Source organism: Budorcas taxicolor, chromosome 18, assembly GCF_023091745.1.
Source record: "Budorcas taxicolor isolate Tak-1 chromosome 18, Takin1.1, whole genome shotgun sequence".
NCBI classification, from domain to species: domain Eukaryota; kingdom Metazoa; phylum Chordata; class Mammalia; order Artiodactyla; family Bovidae; genus Budorcas; species Budorcas taxicolor.
Window position 1 is genome coordinate 65,113,491 of NC_068927.1, and position 21,604 is coordinate 65,135,094.

Below are 21,604 nucleotides of genomic sequence, written 5' to 3' on the forward strand. Positions count from 1 at the left end.
TCTGTTCTCATGCCGTTTTGTAAAATCAAGGTAAGATACACAAAACATAAAATTTACCATTTGAACCATCTTAAAGTGTACAGTTGATTCAGTGATATTTTGTATATTTCCAATGTTATGCAATGTAGAGTTTCCCAGGTGACGCTAGTGGTAAAGAACCTGCCTGCTGATGCTGGAGACATAAGAGGTGTAGGTTCAGTTCCTGGGTCAGGAAGATCCCCTGGAGGAGGGCATGGCAACCCACTCCAGTATTCTTGCCTGGAGAATTCCATGGACAGAGGAACCTGGTGGGCTACAGTCCATGGGGTCGCAAAGAGTTGAACACAACTGAAGTGACTTAGCACAGCAACACAATGTTACACAACTACCACCACTGTCTAGTTCTAGAACATTTCATCACTTCCTAAAGAAACTGGGAACCTGTTAAGCAGTCAGCCCCAATTGTCCCTTCCCCGCCCCCCGCCCCCCGCCCCCCAGCCCTGGGCAGCCATAAATCCATATTGTGTCTCTACAGACTTGGCTATTCTGCATATTTCATAGAAATGGAATCATACACTGTGTGCTCTCTTGTGTCTGGTTTCTTTCACTTGGCATGTTTGTTTTTAAGGTTCATCGTGTTGTAGCATGAATCAGTGCTTCACTCCTTTTTAGGGTGGAATAATATTCCATTGTAGAAATGTACCACATTTTGTTTATTCTTTCTTCAGTTGGTGGACACCTGAGATGTTTCCATCTTTTGGCTATTATGACTAATGCTGCTATAAACATTCATGTACTTTTTTTTAATTATTTATTTTAATTGGAGGATAATTACTTTACAATATCGTGGTGGTTTTTACCATGCATCAATATGAATTGGCCATAGGCATATATGTGTCCCCTCCCTCCTGAACCCTCCTCCCACCTCCCTCCCCTCCCTATCCCTCCAGGTTGTCACAGAGCACCAGCTTTGGGTGCCCTGTGTCATACAATAAACTCACACTAACTATTTTACATAGTGAAATGAAAGTCTCACTCATGTCTGACTCTTTGTGACGCCACGGACTATACAGTTCATGGAACTCTCCAGGCCAGAATACTAGAGTGGTTAGCCTGTCCCTTTTCCAGGGGATCTTCCCAACCCAGGGATTGAACCAGGTATCCCACATTGCCGGCAGATTCTTTAACAGCTGAGCCACAAGGGAAGCCCAAGAATACTAGAGTGGTGTAGCCTGTCCCTTCTTCAGGGGATCTTCCCAACCCAGGAGCCAAACCAGCATCACCTGTGTTGTCGGCGGATTCTTTACCAACTGAGCTATCAGGGAAACCCGTCTATTTTACATATGGCAATGTATTTTTTATCTCATTTATTTTGGCTGCATTGGGTCTTCCTTGCCATATACAGGCTGTCTGGCTGATGCGTGCGTGGGCTTCGTGCTGTGCTGCATGTGAGATCTTAGTTCCCTGATCAGGGATTGAGCCTGAGGCCAGTGCATTGGAAAGCAGATTCTTAGCCGCTGGATGGCCAGGGAAGGGCCAGTGCTTCTCCCTCTTGGTTTCCTTTCTCTGCTCCTGTCTCCTAGGTATGCTTCTATATTTTTCCCAACACGTTCTGTTAGAGAAGCAGGAGCCGCTGCTGTTATATCCTGGTAGCCGCCAGGGCTGCCAACACTCTCATGTCTGTCCACCCTTGCCACATCTGTGACCTGTTATGTGTCTCCCTTCCCTCCCTCCAATCTGATCTAATTCTCTCTCTGCTCAGCTGCGGCTTTGCTGGCTTAAGAGGATTGGAGCATTTGCTAAATGGGACCAGGGCAGGGTCAGAGAATCAGCTGCGGGGAGGCCCTGGAGCCAAGATGGTCCCAGAAGACAGCCGAGAAACTGGAGACAAAGGAGCATATAATTGGCGCAAGGATACCAGACCATCAACCCTAAATGCAGACTCTGTAGACACTAAACCCATGCATGAATGGATCTTTGATTTATGACAAGTTAACCAGTCTCTCCATACACTGACAGCAGTAGATTCATGAGGATAAGTGAGAAAGGAACCCCTGCCTCACACCACACACACACAATCAATCCCAGAAGTCTTAAGACCCAAAGTGCCCACAGTGCATGAGACCCAGGTTCAATCCCTGGGTCAGGAAGATCCCCTGGAGAAGGGAAGGGCTACCCATTCAAGTATTCTTGCCTAGGAAATCCCATTTCCAGAGACGTTTCCTCTCTCTTGGCTCCCCAAAACAGAGCCTGGCAGGCTACAGTCCATGGGGTCACAAAGCACTGGACCTGACTGAGCAACTAACACTTTCAATAAGACCTAAACATGGGAGATGATACTGGTAAGATTTTAGAGAATACAATATGTTTATGACCAATATCTTTCTTATGATAATGAAAGCTTTCTTAAACAAGAAAGATAAAAGAAAAAGCATGACCTGTAGAAGGGAATAGTTAAAACAGAGTCCTCCCCAGTCCCCTGCTGCCCAAACCTTGAGGTGGATTGGAAGTAGTAGACCAAGGGCGCAGAACTGATACCCCCAACAGTTTTCAGCCTGTGCTAAGGCAAGTTGACACTGAGTGTCAGGTTTTCTGAATTTTTATGTCAACTTGAGAATGTGGCTTCTGAAGGTTATTTAAGTCTTTATTAATAAATACATTTTGTTTTACAGCATGTTAGTGTGCCACTGATGGAGACAAAAAAAAATAACGAAAACACTGGTTAACCACAACAGATAAGGAGGGGCACTGAAATAGACAGGAAAGTCAGGAAATTCTACTTCCAAAAAACACCAGTGGGGAAAGAAATGTTTGCAACACTTTAATTACCAAAAGGGATAAAATGATACATTCAAACAAATTAAGAAAAATTAACAAAAAATTTCAAAAAATAAAAATAAAGGGCACTCTGCAAGTATTCCTAACGCCTAATAAACAGGAGTAGGGCTCAGCTTCTCTCTCATCGGGGAATCAATATGAAAAATCACAGGGAAGTCGCCAGACAGCAGATGGGCAAACGTCACAAAGGCTCACATCCTAAATGTCCCTGGGGATCGGCAGGAGCGCTGCGCGATCGAAGCTGGTCAAGTGTCCCCTGGGAAGTTCCCGCGGGTGGCACCCACCAAAGCCGAGCGCACACCGGGAGCAGCAATTCCATGGCTGGCTTAGGAACCAGCTGAACTGCCCGTGTGCGCCCTAAATAAAGTGGTGGGGACACTCAGAGCAGCGCGACCCCCGAGGGCCGCTTCTCGGTGAACACAGATGACCCCCTCCGCAGGCTGGATACACGGAGGTGCAGTCTCTCCCAACAGTGACCAGCCGTTACTTGATGATTGGCCAAGCCGCCAGGGTTTCTGCGCGCCAGCGCAAGCCAAGGTCTGCTGGACTTTGCGGAGACAGATGACTCTATAAACTCAGACACTGCCGGGGGCTAGAGTCGTTCGCATCCGCAGACTCATCTCCCTTTTGGTACTCCGAGAACAAGATGGAGGGAGGTTCGTGAGAGGGTTCTTGGAGAGGGAAGAGGTCTGCGAAATCAAAGATGACAACAGAGTCTGGCCAGGAGTCCGAGGCGGCGCAGGGATCCTGAACCCAGTCTGGAGTCGGGGCTGAAGTTGGACCTGCAGTCGAGGCTGGAGCTGCCGTAGGGAAGCCGTTCTGGGCGCCCTGCACCGGGGCGCAGCTGGCCTGGCCTTGGCTGGGGACGCCTCCGGGCGCTGGTGTGCTGAGCATGCCGGCGGGGCTGGGCGGAGAGGGGCTGTGGAACCCCGGGCCCTCTGGGGGCGCAGAGCCTGCAGCCGCGGCGGCAGGGATGGAGGCAGTCCCGGGAGCGAGGGCGTCGGGGACTCCGCCGTCAGTGGAAGCGCTGCGGGGACCCTGGCCAGGCCCCTGGGTCAATCGCTTCAGCCGAGCCTTTTTGGCCCGGCGGTTCTTGAACCACACCTGGGAAGACAGAGGGGCCGGGGAGGGGACGTCAAAGGAGGGGCCGTGCGCATCTACGGCCGCCGGGGGTGGGTGCGAGGCTGCCCGCCCCAGGGGACTCTCAAGAGTCTTTTCCAACACCGTAGTTCAAAAGCATCAATTCGTTGGGGCTCAGCTTTCTTTATAGTCCAACGTGTTGCAGGGGAAGCCGGCCTCGGTCCCCCCAGGCCCAATTAGAGGCTCCTGGGGTTTTCACGAGGCCTCAGAGGAGACCTGAAGAGGGCGGGAGTGGCCGGCCTTGGTTACTCAGGAACTCGAGCGCCAGAAGGGGGATCTGCCAGAGGGGCTCCCGGGGTTCCCAGAGGCCCTGACATCCGGACCCCAGCAGAGCCCTTGCTTCCTGAGTGACCCAGGACCACGCTCGGGCCCCTTGGACCTCGGAGGGGCGGAAAGCTGGCCCCCGGATGCGGCGCATGGTAACTGCCAAGGTGGGAGCTGGCCCTGGTACGGCTGTGGGGACGGGGAGTGGGATCTGACCTGCACTTGGAACTCCTCCAGGTTGAGCCTGGCCGCCAGGTCCTCGCGGGCCCGGTAGCTCGGGTACTGGTTGTTTACAAAGTGTTCCTCGAGCTCACGTAACTGTTCTTTGTTGAACACCGTGCGCTGCCGCCGCTGCCTCTTTGCGGGTCCTGAGAGCCATTGAGGGAGAAGGGTCAGACGAAGCCCACCTCCAGACGGTCCCCAGCCCGCCTCCCCGCGCCTGGCTCAGGTCCTGGTGAGCAGATGGGGGGTTCATGCTTGCCAGCAGAGGCCGGTGCAGGGTTAAGTGTCTGGCATCCGGCCTGGCTGCCCCTGGTGCCAGCCTGGCTCTTCTCCCACCCCAGCCCCGACACATCTCTGGGCCTCAGTGTCCACACCCTTGCGATGTGCCTGATCTCAGCCCCAGGGCCTCCAGCCTGGGAAGGCAGGCAGGACGGGCTCTCCTGGGCGGCAGATTCCCCCACTATCCAAGGGCTGAAGCGACCCTGATGTTTGCAGGGGGCCGCGATGGGCCGGCTCTCTGTTCATCTCATCCAGATAACGTAATTCCACCCCCGAGACTCTGCAGTGTCCTCCCCACTGCAGGAAGCCCTCTCCGACAGCTGGGCCTTCCTCTGAGTCCCCAGGAGGCCTCCAGCCTCACCACCCCCAGCCTCTGGCCCAGGCCTTTCGCCCTGGCCCGTACTCACCCATGGTAGACTGAGGTTCTTAGTTCCTCGCTGCTGCTCTGCTCTCTGCCTTTGGGGCTCTGCAGGAAGATCTGAGGCCAGGGCCCTACACCCCAGCTTTATATACTGTGCCCACTTTGACACACCCTACAGGACCCACCCTCCTTTGCCCCACCCCCTCGCAGGAGATGCAATTATCGATTAATCCTTTCATTGCTGAGCAATCACTGCTCACTGAGTGCTGTCCTGGGGGCTGCCAGGAAACCTCTGGGGTCCTGCTCCCTTTCCCTTGTAAGTGAATGAAGTGGGTGTCCATGTCTGACTCAGGAGCTTAGGTCCATGGAGTCCAGCCCCTCCTGGACTCCACAGAGTGCATAGACCTGGGTCTAAACATCAGGTTGAACTCATGGCTTGTGCCAGGGTTTCCTGGGAATTCCTGGACACTCTCTCTCCCGGTCAGAGGAAAGCACAACTTAGGATGCCCATTCCCAGGGACTTATACTGTCAGCGGTGGGATGAAGTTAAATGGGTGGTCAATACAACATGAACCACGGCAAAGAGATCTTATTTGATTTATGCCACTGTGAACTGTCACTCGGGGTTGCATTCCACTATAAGTGGACATTTACCTGGCTTCGTTTTTGCCGACATTCCGCCATAACTGGACATCTTTTCTGCTTCTTGGGCACCTGGAAACACACTGGTCACCAGGACAGTTGATGGCGGTACTGTCAACAGGGGAGAATCCAATAATTTCCTTGGTGGATAAGATGTGACCAGAGAAACCATCTTCTGATGATTTCTTAAAGGAAATTGAGTGTAGTTTGTTGATTAGATTGGCAAAGATTGAGAAGAGGGTCCTTGCCTGGGATTGGTAGGGGAAGGTGTGGGTATCTGGCTTTCTCATACTTTGCTAGTGTGGGTTGGTGTTTGGGGTGGACTTGATGATATCTTGGTGATATGTTGCTGTTTAGTCTCTAAGTTGTGTTCAACTCTTGGTGACCCACCAAGGCGCCTCTGTTCATGGAATTTCCCAGGCAAGAATACTGGAGTGGCCTGCCATTTCCTTCTCCAGGGAATCCTTCCAACCCAAGGATTGAACCAGGTCTCCTGCACTGGCATGAAGATTCTTTACCACTGAGCCAGCAGGAAAGCCCAATATCTGCCAATACCCTCAGCCAGAGGTTATCAGGAAGATGCCGGGGGTGCCTCTGTTCTGTCCAGACAGCCGAGTGGGTGCTTTCATTCTCTTGTGGCCAGACCCTCATGGGGTCAGGGGTTAGAGGAGAGCATGGCTCACAAAGCTTACAGTCCAGAGTGCTGGAAATACATGGGGGATCAAATTCAAAATTAAACATATAGACATCTTCAGACTTCCCAGATGGTGCAGCAGTAAAGAACCTGCCTACCAGTGCAGGAGATGCAAGAGACGTGGGTTCGATCCCTGGGTGGGGAAGATCCCCTGGAGGAGAGCATGGCAACCCACTCCAGGATTCTTGCCTGGAAAATTCGATGAACAGAGGAACCTGGCAGGATACAGCCCCACAGAGTCACAGAGAGTTAGACACGACTGAGCCACTGAACGTAGATGTCGTTATTATAGGTCTTACTCATTGTTTTGGTGGCTACTTTGGGTTGGATGTAGGGAAGTTTCGTAGTCCACCAGCTAGCTCTTTCTCATCTAACATATTTTAATCCACATAAATATGCCAGTGGAGAGCAGGAAAGTGAGGTCCTTGCCCTCAAAGGTTCTGCGATGCAGCATTTATCCAGCCAAGAAAAGCATGAATAGATGGAGAAACTCACTGATAGTCCCTGATGAAATGATATAATTTATTTATAATATTTATTAACTTGGCTATGCTGGGTCTTAGTTGCAGCGTGCAAGATGGTCTTTGCTCATGTGGGATCTTTGGTTGCAATGCACAGACTCTCTAGTTGCGTTGCACAGGCTTCAGTAGTTGTGGCACTCAGACTTAGTCACCCTGAGGCGTGTGGGCTCTTACTTCCCTGACCAGGGATCGAACCCACGTCCCCTGCATTGCAAGGCAGATTCTTGACCACCGGATCATCAGGAAAATGCCAGAAGTATATAATTTAAAGTTGGAAAAGTTGATGGCTGCATTACTCACAAGAGCCAAAAGTAGAAGCTGAATGGAAATGACCCCCCATGGATGAAGGGACAAGCAAAACATCATACACTCATACAATGGAATACTTTTTAATCATAAGAAGGAATGAAGTACTGACAGAGACTACAACATGTGAGAACATTACACTAAGTGAAAGAAGCCAGACCCCACAGGTCACGAATTGTATGATTCCATTCGTAGGTGGTGGTTTAGTCATTAAGTCGTGTCTGGCTCTTGTGACCCCATGGACTTTTGAGCCTGCCTGGCTTCTCTGTCCATGGGATTCTCCAGGCAAGAACACTGGAGCGGGTTGCCATTTCCTTCTCCAGGCGATCTTCCCAACCCAGGGATAGAACCCTTGTCTCCTGCATTCCAGAACAGAAAAACCCAGGGAGAAGATAGACTGGCCGTTTTCAGGAATTGGGGATGCTGGGGGGCAATTGGGATTCCCCAGTGGTGGGTATTGGGTTTCTATTTAAGGTGATGAAAAGTTCTAAAATGAATTGTGGTGAGGGATACACAACTCTGTGAGTGAAGTGAAAACCATGAAATTGTATACTTTAAAAGTTTTATTTAGTTAGTTTTGACTGTGCTGGGTCATCGATGTTACACGCAGGCTTTCTCTAGTTACAGCCAGCGGGGGCTGCTCTTCCTCGCAATGTCCTTTCTCATTGCTGACTTCCCCTGTTGCAGAGCACAGTCTCCCGAGCATGGGCTTCAGTAGTTTCGGCTCCTGGGCTCTAAAGTGTGGGCTCAGTAGCTGTGGTGCACGAGCCTAGTTGTCCTGAGCGAGGCGTTTGAAATCTTCCTGGACCAGGGATAGAACCCGTGTCCCCTGCATTGGCAGGCAAGTTTTTAACCAATGGGCCACCAAGGAAGTCCCTGAATTATATACTTTAAAGCAGTGGTCCCCAACCTTTTTGGCACCAGGGACTGGTTTTGTGGAAGACAGTTCTTCCCCAGACTAGGGATGGAGGGATGGTTTGCAGATGATTCAAGTGAATTACATTTATTGTGCACTTTATTTCTATTATTATTACATCAGCTCCACATCAGATCATCAGGCATTAGATCCTGGAGGTTGGGGATACCCTCTTTAAAGGGGTGAATTTTGTGTTATGTGAATACATGTCGATAAAAATATACAAATGAATGTAATGCTAATTTCATTGCCCACTGGATTGATCAAGACAGCTGGACACAGGAGGAGGAATTTGGCTTTCTCTTCCTGCTGATGGGATGTACACTAGTAAACGATTTTTGGAGGTGTTGAAGAAAGAATTGGTGACATTTGATAAGGATCAAATGAGCGCAGTACCCACTGACTCAGTAGTTTTTATCCTAAGAGATTTCTTCTGGGAGAATTCTTCACTACTGTGAACAAGCGTGAATATATTTGCTTGAACTATCAATCAGCCAAGTTGATTGGATTAATTCATGTCCGTGAATAAGAAAATGATTAAACATTCTTAACAACTTCAGAAATGCTAATTAACAGTTAAATGGAACGAGGGATGGAACTTTGAATAACAACTGATGATTTTCAGTGTAGTTTTTGCTCTGTTTACCTGATGTGTCTTCTTTCTGCTGAAATAGATGTGTCTGGAACACATCTTGTTAGACTTTTTTTTTTTGCTCCCAAATCTAGTCTAGAAAACTTGAGCTTTATGACTAATGATATGTTGCATGATTGAATAAAGGTGCAGTTTCTGACATGGTTCAGTTCAGTCGCTCAGTAGAGTCCAACTCTTTGCAACCCCATGGCCAGCACACCAGTCCTCCCTGTCCATTGCCAACTCCTGGAGATTACTCAAACTCATGTCCATCGAGTCGGTGACACCATTCAACCATCTCTTCCTCTATTATCCCCTTCTCCTCCTTCCTTCAATCTTTCCCAGCATCAGAGTCTTTTCCAATGAGTTAATTCTTCACATCAGGTGGCCAGAGTATTGGAGTTTCAGCTTCAACATCAGTCCTTCCAATGAATATTCAGGACTGATCTCCTTTAGGATGAGCTGGTTGGATCTCCTCGCAGTCCAAGGGACTCTCAAGAGTCTTCTCCAACACCACAGTTCAAAAGCATCAATTCTTCAGTGCTCAGCTTTCTTTATAGTCCAACTCTCACATCCATACATGACTACTGGAAAAACCATAGCCTTGACTAGACGGACGTTTCTTGACAAAGCAATATCTCTGCTTTTCAATATGCTGTCTAGGTTGGTCATAACTTTCCTTCCAAGGAGTAAGCACCTTTTAATTTCATGGCTGCAATCACCATCTGCAGTGATTTTGGAGCCCCCCAAAATAAAGTCAGCCACTGTTTCCCCTGTTTCCCCACCTATTTGCCATGAAGTGATGGGACCAGATGCCACGATCTTCGTTTTCTGAATGTTGAGCTTTAAGCCAACTTTTTCACTCTCCTCTTTCATCCATCAAGAGGCTCTTTAGTTCTTCTTCACTTTCTGCCATAAGGGTAGTGTTATCTGCATATCTGAGGTTATTGATATTTCTCCCAGCAATCTTGATTCCAGCTTTTGTTTCCTCCAGCCCAGCGTTTCTCATGATGTACTCTGCATAGAAGTTAAATAAGCAGGGTGACAATATGCAGCCTTGATGTACTCCTTTTCCTATTTGGAACCAAGCTGTTGTTTCATGTCCAGTTCTAACTGTTGCTTCTTGACTTGCATACAGGTTTCTCAAGAGGCAGGTCAGGTGGTCTGGTATTCCCATCTCTTTCAGAATTTTCCACAGTTGATTGTGATCCACACAGTCAAAGGCTTTGGCATTGCCAATAAAGCAGAAATAGATGGTTTTATGGAACTCTCTTGCTTTTCCAGTGATCCATTGGATGCTGGCAATTTGATCTCTGGTTCCTCTGCCTTTTCTAAATCCAGCTTGAACATCTGGAATTTCACGGTTCATGTATTGCTGAAGCCTGGCTTGGAGAATTTTGACCATTACTTTACTAGCATGTGAGATGAGTGCAATTGTGTGGTAGTTTGAGCATTCTTTGGCATTGCCTTTCTTTGAGATTGGAATGAAAATTGACCTTTACCAGTCCTGTGGCCACTGCTGAGTTTTCCAAATTTGCTGTCATATTGAGTGCAGCACTTTCACAGCATCATCTTTCAGAATTAGAAATAGCTCAACTGGAATTCCATCACCTCCACTAGCTTTGTTCATACTGATGCTTCCTAAGGCCCATTTGATTTCACATTCTAGGATGTCTGGCTCTAGGTGAGTGATCACACCATTGTGATTATCTGGGTCGTGAAGGTCTTTTTTGCACAGTTTTTCTGTGTATCCTTGACACCTCTTCTTAATCTCTTCTGCTTCTGTTAGGTCCATACCATTTCTGTCCTTTATCAAGCCCGTCTTTGCATGAAATGTTTCCTTGGTATCTCTAATTCTCTTGAAGATATCTCTAGTCTTTCCCATTCTGTTGTTTTCATCTATTTCTTTGCATTGATCACTAAGGAAGGCTTTCTTATCTCTTCTTGCTATTCTTTGGAACTCTGCATTCAGATGCTTATATCTTTCCTTTTCTCCTTTGCTTCTTGCTTCTCTTCTTTTCACAGCTATTTGTAAGGCCTCCTCAGACAGCCATTTTGCTCTTTTGTGTTTCTTTTTCTTGGGGATGGTCTTGATTCCTGACTTCTGTACAATGTCACGAACCTCCATCCATGACATTACATGGAAGTAATGTCAAAAAATGAACAAAGTCAGACACATTGTTCATTTCTGAGGATGTATACATTCAACAAGCAAAAGCTCTATAGCATGCATCTATAATACTTTAAAATTTACAGCAAAACATGGAGCAAAAGTGAATTACCCTGGGACTAGGCAGATGCTGGGCTTCCCTGGTAAAGAATCCACCTGCCAGTGTGGAGATGCAGGAGATGTGGGTTCATCCCTGGGCTGGGGAAGATCCCCTGGAGGAGGAAGTGGCACCCCACTCCAGTACTCTTACCTGGAAAATCCCATGGATGGAGGAGCCTGGTAGGCTGCAGACCATGGGGTGGTGAAGAGTCGGACACGACTGAGCGACTTCACTTTCACTTTTCACTTTCATGCACTGGAGAAGGAAATGGCAACCCACTCCAGTGTTCTTGCCTGGAGAATCCCAGGGACGGGGGAGCCTGGTGGGCTGCCATCTATGGGGTCGCACAGGGTCAGACACGATTGAAGCGACTTAGCAGCAGCAGCACCATTGAAGATGTTGGGCTTCCCTGGTAAAGAATCCACCTGCCAGTGTGGAGATGCAGGAGATGTGGGTTCCATCCCTGGGTTGGGGAAGATCCCCTGGAGGAGGAAGTGGCACCCCACTCCAGTGTTCTTGCCTGGGAAGTCCCATGGACAAAGGAGCCTGGTGTGCTTCAGTCCACAGGGCTGCAAAATGTCAGACATGATGGAGCAACTGAGCACACAGGCATGGGGAGTGTTAAATGTTCATCTTCTCTCTTTCTTATTGCTTAGTTATTATTATTTTTTTAATTTGGAAGGAAAACGAGAAAAACGTCTGGTTCTGGATGCTGTTGGATCATGTGGGTGCCCTGTCCTCTGTTCTTCTGACCTGATTCATCCCAGGGCCAGATGGAAATCCAGAGGGCAGAGCCCACCCAGGGACAACTGGGGAAGGATGTAGGGAGAGAGCAAGAGTTCCTGAGAGTTCCTCCTTGGGCTTCCTAGGCTGCTGTCCAATTCCTAGATTCAGATGGATAGAGAGGTTGCCTGTGGCCTGGAATCTGCTTGGGAAAAAGAGAAGGAGCTGGGAAGAGAGTTGGTAGAACTATGTGCTAAGAGGAAAAATTTAGTTCATTTGTTTTGATTCAATCAGAATGGAAACAATGGCTGCCTCTCCATCCATCTGTTCCTTGACTCCTGCAGCCCTCTCCCTGGCAAGCCCAGATTCTGGTCCTCCCAGAATGGCTGTTCTGACTCTGCCTCCAGCCTCAAGGATGTTCATGGACAGGGAGACTCCCTGCTCTCTCCTCAATGAGAGGCATCACTCCACATAAGGGATGAAAAGGAGAAAGCTAGGTTTTGAAGACAACACTGGGGCGACGGAGGTAAGATGGGAACAGAGAATTGGATCTGCTTTCTGGAACCTCTGGCCTGTCTTTCCATCATTGGGCTTCCACTTTGTGCCTCCAGACACTGCTCTCTACCTCCATCTTCATTCTTGAAATACAGTCCATTCCCCATTTCTTTTTTTTTTTTTTTTTGCAGATTCCATTTTTGCCAATTTGCCATACTCGTGTCCATTGATTCAGTGATACCATCCAACTCTCTCATCCTCAGTCACACCCTTCTCCTCTTGCCCTCAATCTTTCCCAGCATCAGGGTGTTTTTCAATGAGTCGGCTCTTCACATCATGTGATCAAAGCATTGGAGCTTCAGCATCAGTCCTTCCAATCAATATTCAGGGTTGATTTCCTTTAAGATTGACTGGTTTGATCTTGTCGTCCAAGGGACTCTCAAGAGTCTTCTCCAGCACCACAGTTTAAAAGCATCAATTCTTTAGTGCTCAGCCTTCTTTATGTCCAACTGTCACACCAATACATGACTACTGGAAAAACCACAGCTGTGACACCATGGACCTTTGTCACCAAAGTGATGTCTCTGCCTTCTAATACACTCTATATTTGTCATAGTTTTTCTTCCAAGGAGCAGACATCTTTTAATTTCATGGCTGCAGTCACCACCTGCAGTGATTTTGGAGCCCAAGAAAATAAAATCTGTCACTGAGGCTCTTTAGCTCCTCTTTGCTTTCTGCCATTAGGGTGGTGCCATCTGCATATCTGGGGTTATTGATATTTCTCCCAGCAATCGTGATTCCAGCTTATGCTTCATCCAGCACAGCATTTCACATAATGTACTCTGCATAGAAGTTAAATAAGCAGGGTGACAATAAACAGCCTTGATGTACTCCTTTCCCAATCAGGAACCAATCCATTGTTTCATGTCTGGTTGTAACTGTTGCTTCTTGACCTGCATACAGGTTTCTGAGGAGGCAGGTAAGGTAGTGAGGTATTGCCCTCTCTTTAAGAATATTCCACAGTTTGTTGTGAGCCACACAGTCAAAGGCTTTAGCTTAGCCAGTGAAGGAGATTCCCTTGGTGCCATTGACTCTCAGGCTCCTGGAAATCAGCACCATGGACAGAGGCTAGGAGGCCACCTTCACTGTGCCCTGCACACTGTGGGGCTGATTCCCTTGGCGCCCTGGACTCTCAGGCTCCTGGGAATCAGCACCACGGACAGAGGCGAGGAGGCCGCCTCCTCTTCTCTCCCTGCCCAGCTGGGTGGCTTCCCCTTAACACAGTTCTTCTCACTCTGAGCAGCCAGTAAGGACCTGTGAGCTCAGTTATACTTGGGACCTGAAGCCCCCCTCCCTTCATCCCCACTCCAACCTAGACCCTGTGGGAAGCAACCTATAAAGGTTTAGTGGGGAAGGGGGATCAGGAGGTCGCCCAGGGCCAGGAAAACTCCATCTCCTCTAGGCTAGGGGGACTCGGTTACTCAGCGGACGTGGAGCTTGCGCAAGTGGGTGGGGTCTGCAGGCCCCAGCTGCTCCCTGGAACAAGGACAGAAGGAAGGTGTGGGGGTGTGTCTGGGTCTTCATGCTGCTTTTAGCTCCATGTCTTCCCTCAAAGCCCAGAGCTTTCCACTCTCCAGTCCCCTCTCTGCACGCCTAGCACCGCCTGGACCCTGGGGAGGGGGTACGTGGAGTAGACCGAGAGGGACCCCCTCGTATTATCCATCCCTCCATGAGGTGGGGTCACCTGTGGCTGACGTCCCTGTGCCTCCCTTCTTTACAAGCATCCCAGAGCTCCCCGGGGGCAGGGCTGAGCTGTGGGTCTGACTCCTCAGTGGGTATGGGCAGGGGTCTCCTCACCTGAGACCAGGAGCTCCAGGGGGGTCGCTGGGGAGCGACAGCAGGTGGGGGGCGGTGCTGTGTGAGCTGTAGCACCTGTAGGTCCCACTGTGAGCTGAGGTCATAGCACACAGGGTGAAGTTGGCCTGAATGGGTGGAGCCGGGTCCTGCAGACAAAGGTGCTGGGGAGCAGCGAGCGACCCCTCCTTGGACAGATGGAAGGTGTCTGACTGGACTTCAGAGCGGCACTGCAGGGTCACGTTCTCTCCCTGGGGCACTGAGGCCCCCGGGCGGGCAGAGAGGGAGGGTTTCCTGTGCATTCCTAGGGGAGCATGGGGGTGATGAGTAGAGAGCCCCTCCCCACACCCCGGGCCCTGAGCAGGGGGCCTCCCTGTGAGCCCTCCCAGCTCCTCTCAGCCCGTCTATGTGGGTCTCCTTAATCTCCATGCCTCTCACTCCTGTTTTCACGTTCCCCGCCTAGACCCCTGCCCTACCTGGGCCTCTGCTCCAGGACCCTCTCCCTGGACCCATCACCACCAGGGCTGACCCTGGTCCAGCACCCTGAGCAGACAGTAGGGACCTGGGCCAGGACAGGGGCGCCTCACCCATGATCAGGATGCCCAGTGGGGCACTGGGGGCCGACCACGCATAGGAGAGGTTGTGTCCACTGTAGCATCTGTACTGGCCACCGTGGGTGCTGGAGAAGGAAATGGCAACCCACTCCAATATTCTTGCCTGGACATTTCCATGGACAGCAGAGCCTGGTCAACTACAGTCCATGGGGTCACAAAGAGTCCAATATAGCTGAGTGACTAACACTTTCACTTAACACTTTCCGTGGGTGCTGTTCACATGGCCCAGGGGGAAGTCAGGGCTCTTCTGCCCTTCTAGACGGAGGGGAGGGCTGAGCCCCTCATCCTTGGTCAGAGCAAATCTGCCAAAGCCGGCCTCTGAGCGACGCCAGAGGGTCAGATTGTCTCCGGGGAGCATGAGCGAGCCAGGCTTGGGGGAGAGGGAGGGCACCCCGTACACTCCTGGGGGGAGGGGCTGTGTCAAAGGGGGACCTCCAGCCCACTGACCCTGGGTGTGGGTTGGGAGAGGAGGGGCCCACCTGAGCCCACACTCTGCTCCTCTGCCCATGAGGAGGCCCCCACACTGGGAGGAACCTGGCCCACCCTCTTATCTGTCACTACCAGGGGCAGGGGGTCGCTCCACTCTGACCAGCCATTCCTACTCTGATGGGCACACTGACACTGCCCGGTAGTGCTCGAGCTCCTGGACTGATGGAGAAGCTGGCCTTGTTACTGGATTGCTGTGAGGGCCGAGTAACCAGGGGGCTGGTTGAGTGGAAGCAGGAGGTCTGGTGGGGACTCACCTGGTTGTACCTGGCCCCACTGCTCCCAACACAGCCCTGGAAGAGAGTTTCCTGCTAGCACCCATCCTCCACCACACACTGTAGGTGCTCCAGGTCTGGTGTGGGCCCGTGTGCTGCGGTCAGCTCTGGGGCTGAGTGCATCCCCCTTCCCCTGGAACGTCTGTCCCCTTTAAGACTTCTGTGTCCTGGGGTCTCTCAGGACCCAGGCTTGAGGACAGTAAGGGTCTGTGTTGTGGCACTGCCTCTCATGGTCCCTACTCTTCCCGTTGAATTCAGTTTCGGTTGCTCAGTTGTGTCCGACTCTTTGTGACCCCATGGACTGCAGCACGCCAGCTCTCCCTGTCCATCACCAACTCCCGGAGTTTACCCAAACTCATGCCCATTGAGTCAGTGATGCCATCCAGCCATCTCATCCTCTGTTGTCCCCTTCTCCTGCCTTCAGTCTTTCCCAGCATCAGGGTCTTATCCAATGAGTCAGCTCTTTGCATCAGGTGACCAAAGTACTGAAGTTTCAGCTTCAGCATCTTTTCTTCCAATGAACACCCAGGACTGATCTCCTTTAGGATGGACTGGTTGGATCACCTTGCAGTCCAAGGGACTCTCAATAGTCTCCTCAAACATCACAGTTCAAAAGCATTAATTCTTCGGTGCTCAGCTTTCTTTTTGGTCCAACTCTCACATCCATACATGACCACTGGAAAAACCATAGCCTTGACTAGACGAACGTTTGTTGGCAACGTAATATCTCTGCTTTTTAATATGCTGTCTAGATTGGTCATAACTTCCCTTCCAAAGAGTAAGCGTCTTTTAATGTCATGGCTGCAATCACCATCTGCAGTGATTTTGGAGCCCCCCAAAATAAAGCCAGCCACTGTTTCCCCTGTTTCCTCATCTATTTCCCATGAAGTGATGGGACCAGATGCCATGATCTTAGTTTTCTGAATGTTGACCTTTAAGCCAACTTCTTCACTCTCTTTCACTTCCATCAAGAGGCTCTTTAGTTCTTCTTCCCTTTCTGCCATAAGGGTGGTGTCATCTGCATATCTGAGGTTATTGATATTTCTCCCAGTAGTCTTGATTCCAGCTTGTACTTCATCCAACCAGCGTTTCTCATGATGTACACGGCACAAAAGTTAAATAAGCAGGGTGACAATATACAGCCTTGACATACTCCTTTTCCCATTTGGAACCAGTCTGTTGTTCCATGTCCAGTTCTAACTGTTGCTTCCTGACCTGCATATAGGTTTCTCAAGAGGCAGGTCACGTGGTCTGGTATTCCCATCTCTTTCAGAATTTTCCACAGTTGATTGTGATCCACACAGTCAAGGCTTTGGCATTGCCAATAAAGCAGAAATAGATGTTTTTCTAGAACTCTTTTGCTTTTTCCATGATCCAGCAGATGTTGGCAATTTGATCTCTGGTTCCTCTGCCTTTTCTAAATCCGGCTTGAACTTCTGGAAGTTCACAGTTCATGTATTGCTGAAGCCTGGCTTGGAGAATTTTGACCATTACTTTACTAGCATGTGAGATGAGTGCAATTGTGTGGTAGTTTGAGCATTCTTTGGCATTGCCTTTCTTTGAGATTAGAATGAAAACTGACCTTTACCAGTCCTGTGGCCACTGCTGAGTTTTCCAAATTTGCTGTCATATTGAGTGCAGCACTTTCACAGCATCATCTTTCAGGATTAGAAATAGCTCAACTGGAATTCCATGACCTCCATTAGCTTTGTTCTTAGTGATGCTTCCTAAGGCCCACTTGACTTCACATTCCAGCATGTCTGGCTCTAGGTGAGTGATCACACCTTTGTGATTATCTCAGTTGTGAAGATCTCTCTTATACAGTTCTTCTGTATATTCTTGACACCTCTTCTTAATATCTTCTGCTTCTGTTAGGTCCATACCATTTCTGTCCTTTATTGAACACATCTTTGCATGAAATATTCCCTTGGTAGCTAATTTTCTTTCTTTTTTTTTTTTTAGCTCTAATTTTTTTAAAGAGATCTCTAGTCCTTCCCATTCTATTGTTTTCCTCTATTTCTTTGCACTGATCACTGAGGAAGGCTTTCTTATTTCAACTTGCTATTCTTTGGAACTCTGCATTCCAATGGGTATGTCTTTCCTTTTCTCCTAGCTTTTCGCTTCTCTTCTTTTCACAGCTACTTGTAAGGCCTCCTCAGATAGCCATTTTGCTTTTTTGCATTTCTTTTTCTTGGGGATGGTCTTGATCCCTGTCTCCTGTACAATGTCATGAACCTCTGTCCATAGTTGTTCAGGCACTCTATCAGATCTAATCCCTTGAATCTATTTGTCACTTCCACTGTATAATTGTAAGGGATTTGCTTCTCTGGTGGCTCAGAGGTTAAAGTGTCTGCCTGCAATGCAGGAGACCCAGGTTCGATCCCTGGGTTGGGAAGATCCTCTGGAGAAGGAAATGTCAGCCCACTCCAGTACTCTTGCCTGGAGAATCCCATGGATGGAGGAGCCTGGTAGGCTACAGTCCATGGGGTCTCGAAGAGTCGGACACGACTGAGCGACTTCACTTTCACTTTCACTTGATTTAGGTCATAGCTGAGTGGTCTAGTGGTTTTCCCTACTTTCTTCTATTTAAGTCTGAATTTGGCAATAAGGAGTTCATGATCTGAGCCACAGTCAGCTCTTAGTCTTGTTTTTGCTGACTGTATAGAGCTTCTCCATCTTTGGCTGCAAAGAATATAATCAATCTGATTTTGGTGTTGACCATCTGGTGAGGTCCATGTGTAGAGTCCTCTTGTGTTGTTGGAAGAGGGTGTTTGCTAAGACCAGTGTGTTCTCTCTGCAAAACTCTATTTGCTTTTGCCCTGCTTCATTCTGTACTCCAAGGCCAAATTTGCCTGTAAGTCCAGGTATTTCTTGACTTCCTACTTTTGCATTCCAGTCCCCTATAATGAAAAGGACATCTTTTGGAGGGTGTTAGTTTTAAAAGGCCTTGTAGGTCTTCATAGAACTGTTCGACTTTAGCTTCATCAGCGTTACTGGTCCGGGCATAGACTTGGATTACTGTGATATTGAATGGTTTGCCCCAGTCTTTAGATGCCTTAAAAAGCCCACAGACCTGGAAGGACAGACAGACACATGGGGTGTGACAAGGTCCAGCCTCTGTGTTACACGTTGCAAGTTCCTCATCGGTGGCCTCACAGGAAGAAAAACAGCCCCAGCCCCACCCCGGGCCTGACTCCACCCTCCCTGCAGGATGGGGCCCAGCAGACAGCAGGCTCTGGAACTTTCCAGACCATATGTGAGTCTCAGCAGACCCCACACACTCTGCCTACACCTCATGCCAAATCCAAACCAAGACAGTGACAGGAGGCTGAGATGCAGGGCAGGGCCTAGGAGCAGCCCTAATTTGGTTCTAATTCTTTCATTTTCTTTCCTTCTTTCTTTCTTTTTGCTGTAAAAAACTTTATTGTTTCCATTTGGTCCAAAGCTTGGGAGAGGGCTCCAGGGTGGTCTACAAGCTGCCTCATGGCTGCAAAGAAGCTTCAGGCAGAAGTTGTGACACCAGAGGGTCTCCTCAAAGACCACTGGGACGAGATGGGAAATGTCCAGTTTTCCCAACACCACTTACTGAAAATATTGTTTTGTCTCTATTGTATATCCTTGCCTCCTTTGTTGAAGGTTTGACCACAGGTGTGTGGGTTTATTTCTAGACGCACTGTTTTGTCCCAGCGACATGTCTGTTTTTGTGCCAATACCATGCTGTTTTGATTACTGTAGCTTTGTAGTATTGCCTCAAGTCCAGGAGGGTTATGCATCCTGCTTTTTCCTCAGCATTGCTTTGGCAATTTTGAGTCTTTTGTTGTCCCATATAAGTTTTAGCATTATTTGTTCTAGTTCTGTTTTTAAAAATGCCATGGGTAACTGGATAGAGATTGCATTATATCTATAGATTACTTGGGGTTATAAGGCTGTTTTAACTACATTAATTCTTCCAATTCAAGAGTAAGGGATATCTTTCCATTTCTTTGAATCATCTTCAATTTCCTTTATTAATGTTTTATAGTTCTCAATGTCATCTTTCACCTCCTTTGTCAGATTTATTCTTACATATTTTATTATTTGTATGCAATTTTTAAAGGGGTTGATTTTTTACTTTCTCTTTCTGATATTTCATTGTTAATGTAAAGAAACGCAACAGATTTCTGTATGTTTGTCTTGTATCCTAATACCTCTTTGAATTCATTTATCAGTTCTAGTATTTTTGTTTGGAGTCTTCAGGGTTTTCATGATACATAGAGTATCATGTCCTCTGCATATAATGATATATAAGTCCCAGCCATAGCAATTAGATAAGAAAAAGAAATAAAAGATATCCAAATTGGGAAGAAACCTCCAATGCTATGTTAAACAAAAGTGGTGGTCATCCCTGACTTGTTCCAGGATTTAGTGGGAATATTTTCAGGTTTTCACCGTTGAGTATTACATTGGTTGTGGGTTTGTCATAAATAATTTCTCCCTCTATACCTGCTTTGGAAAGAGTCTTTATCATGGATGGATGTTGCATTTTATCAACTTTTTCTGCATCTGTTGAGACAATCATGTGGTTTTTCTCTTTTGTTGTGGTGGTATATCACATTGATTTGTGCATGTTAAATCATTCTTGTGACCCTGCAATGAATCCAACTTGATCACAGTGTATGATCCTTTTAATGTCTTGTTGGATTCAGCTTGCTAATATTTTGTTGAGGATTTTTGCATCTATATTCATCAATGACAGAAGTGAAGTGAAAGTCACTCAGTCGTGTCTGACTCTTTGCAATCCCATGGACTATATAGTCTATATAATTCTCCAGGCCAGAATACTGCAGTGGGTAGCCTTGGCCTGCAATTTTTCTTTTTTGGTCTTAGCTCTTTCTGGTTTTGGTTTCAAGGTGACAGTGCCTTCATAGCATAACTTTGGGGGTGTGTTCTCCTCTTCAACTTCTGAAAGAGTTTAAGAAGTATCAGTATAAATTCTTCTTTGTTTGGTAGAATTCCTCTGTGAAGCTATCCAGTTCTGGACGTTGGTTTGCAAGGAGTTTTTATTTGTAATATGATAGATTCTATTTCACTTCTAGTGACCAGCCTTTTCATATTACCCATGTCTGCTTGATTGAGTTTTGGCAGGCTGTATGTCTCTAGAGACTTGTCCACGTCTTCCAGGTTGTCCAGTTGGTTTTTCTTAATATTCTCTTATGAATTTTTGTATCTCTGTGGTATCAATTGTTATTTCTCTTCTCTCATTTCTTACTTTGTTTATTTGGGTCCCTTGTCACCTTTTGAATTTGATGTGATGGAATATGCTACTATAGTTTTATTTCACTTATTCACCGTCATGCTTGAAAATTGAACTGTGTTACTGTAGCAGTTTAACTTTGTGGATTTTTCTGTCATATAAAATTTTGTCATATATATACATATATATATATATAATCATTCATTTTTGGTGGGACTGATTTCTATAATTTTTTCCAGTGTGAGCAACCCATCTATCCGTCCATATGCTCCTGCTCATACACTCATGGTTATGCAGACATTTTCCTCTAGGTTATATAACAGTGGACCAGCTCTTCCTTTCAGCTGATAATTGTTATTGACTCTCCACACTGACTGGAGTAATTAGTACACCTCCTAGTGACGTGCCAGGATTCAGCATACTCAGCATTTTCTCCTACAATTGTTTTCTCTTCCCTCGTTTTATCTTTTCTTCTCTTATAGATGAACTGGATATTTTGGCATCTGGTTTCATGGAAACTGGGGCAAAACCTAAAGTGGAAATGATCTAACCATGGTGTTTAATATAAAGGACACATCTGTACACGTGGGGGTCATCAGTGAGGGCTGGCTGGATCAGACTCACTTCTTTGGGAAAGTCAGTCTGCTCCTTACTTCCCAGCCTGCCTTCAACACATTTACCTGAACACCTTCAGGTTGGCCACGAAGAAAGTGTTTACACTGAAGAAACAGACAAAAACCACACATCTGGGCTTTTTACAGAATGGATCTATTGTTAACACCATTTACCAGCACAACACCTTCACTTCAAACAATAAGGTGTTCGTTCACACTGACGGTGTCTGGAGAAACGACACCGGGT

General features: G+C 47.8%; 2 protein-coding genes across 2 annotated transcripts; both read right to left on the minus strand.

Annotated features, from left to right (window-relative positions):
* Nucleotides 1-3,384: 3,384 nt before the first annotated feature.
* LOC128064087 (tetrapeptide repeat homeobox protein 2-like) lies at nt 3,385-5,759 on the minus strand. The gene is made up of 3 exons (XM_052656888.1): nt 5,738-5,759; nt 4,438-4,589; nt 3,385-3,921 (listed from the first exon to the last, which is right to left on the minus strand). The coding sequence occupies exons 1-3, from the start codon at nt 5,757-5,759 to the stop codon at nt 3,385-3,387; spliced, it is 711 nt and encodes a 236-aa protein (XP_052512848.1).
* Nucleotides 5,760-13,762: 8,003 nt separating this feature from the next.
* LOC128064088 (leukocyte immunoglobulin-like receptor subfamily A member 2) lies at nt 13,763-20,844 on the minus strand. The gene is made up of 6 exons (XM_052656889.1): nt 20,839-20,844; nt 18,505-18,583; nt 14,950-15,151; nt 14,723-14,814; nt 14,139-14,439; nt 13,763-13,817 (listed from the first exon to the last, which is right to left on the minus strand). Exons 1-6 carry the CDS (start codon nt 20,842-20,844, stop codon nt 13,763-13,765), a joined length of 735 nt encoding a protein of 244 aa, XP_052512849.1.
* Nucleotides 20,845-21,604: the final 760 nt, after the last annotated feature.

Excerpts from the sequence above, each read along its gene's own strand:
- LOC128064087 (XM_052656888.1), bottom strand. The coding sequence starts at position 5,759 with ATGTCGGCAAAAACGAAGCCAG. Across the intron at positions 4,590-5,737 it reads GTCGGCAAAAACGAAGCCAG|GACCCGCAAAGAGGCAGCGG; the intron begins GTAAATGTCCAC and ends AATGGCTCTCAG. Across the intron at positions 3,922-4,437 it reads TGGAGGAGTTCCAAGTGCAG|GTGTGGTTCAAGAACCGCCG; the intron begins GTCAGATCCCAC and ends CTGTCTTCCCAG.
- LOC128064088 (XM_052656889.1), bottom strand. Across the intron at positions 14,440-14,722 it reads ACTGGGCATCCTGATCATGG|GAATGCACAGGAAACCCTCC; the intron begins GTGAGGCGCCCC and ends ATGCTCCCCTAG. Across the intron at positions 13,818-14,138 it reads CCTGGAGCTCCTGGTCTCAG|GGAGCAGCTGGGGCCTGCAG; the intron begins GTGAGGAGACCC and ends TCCTTGTTCCAG.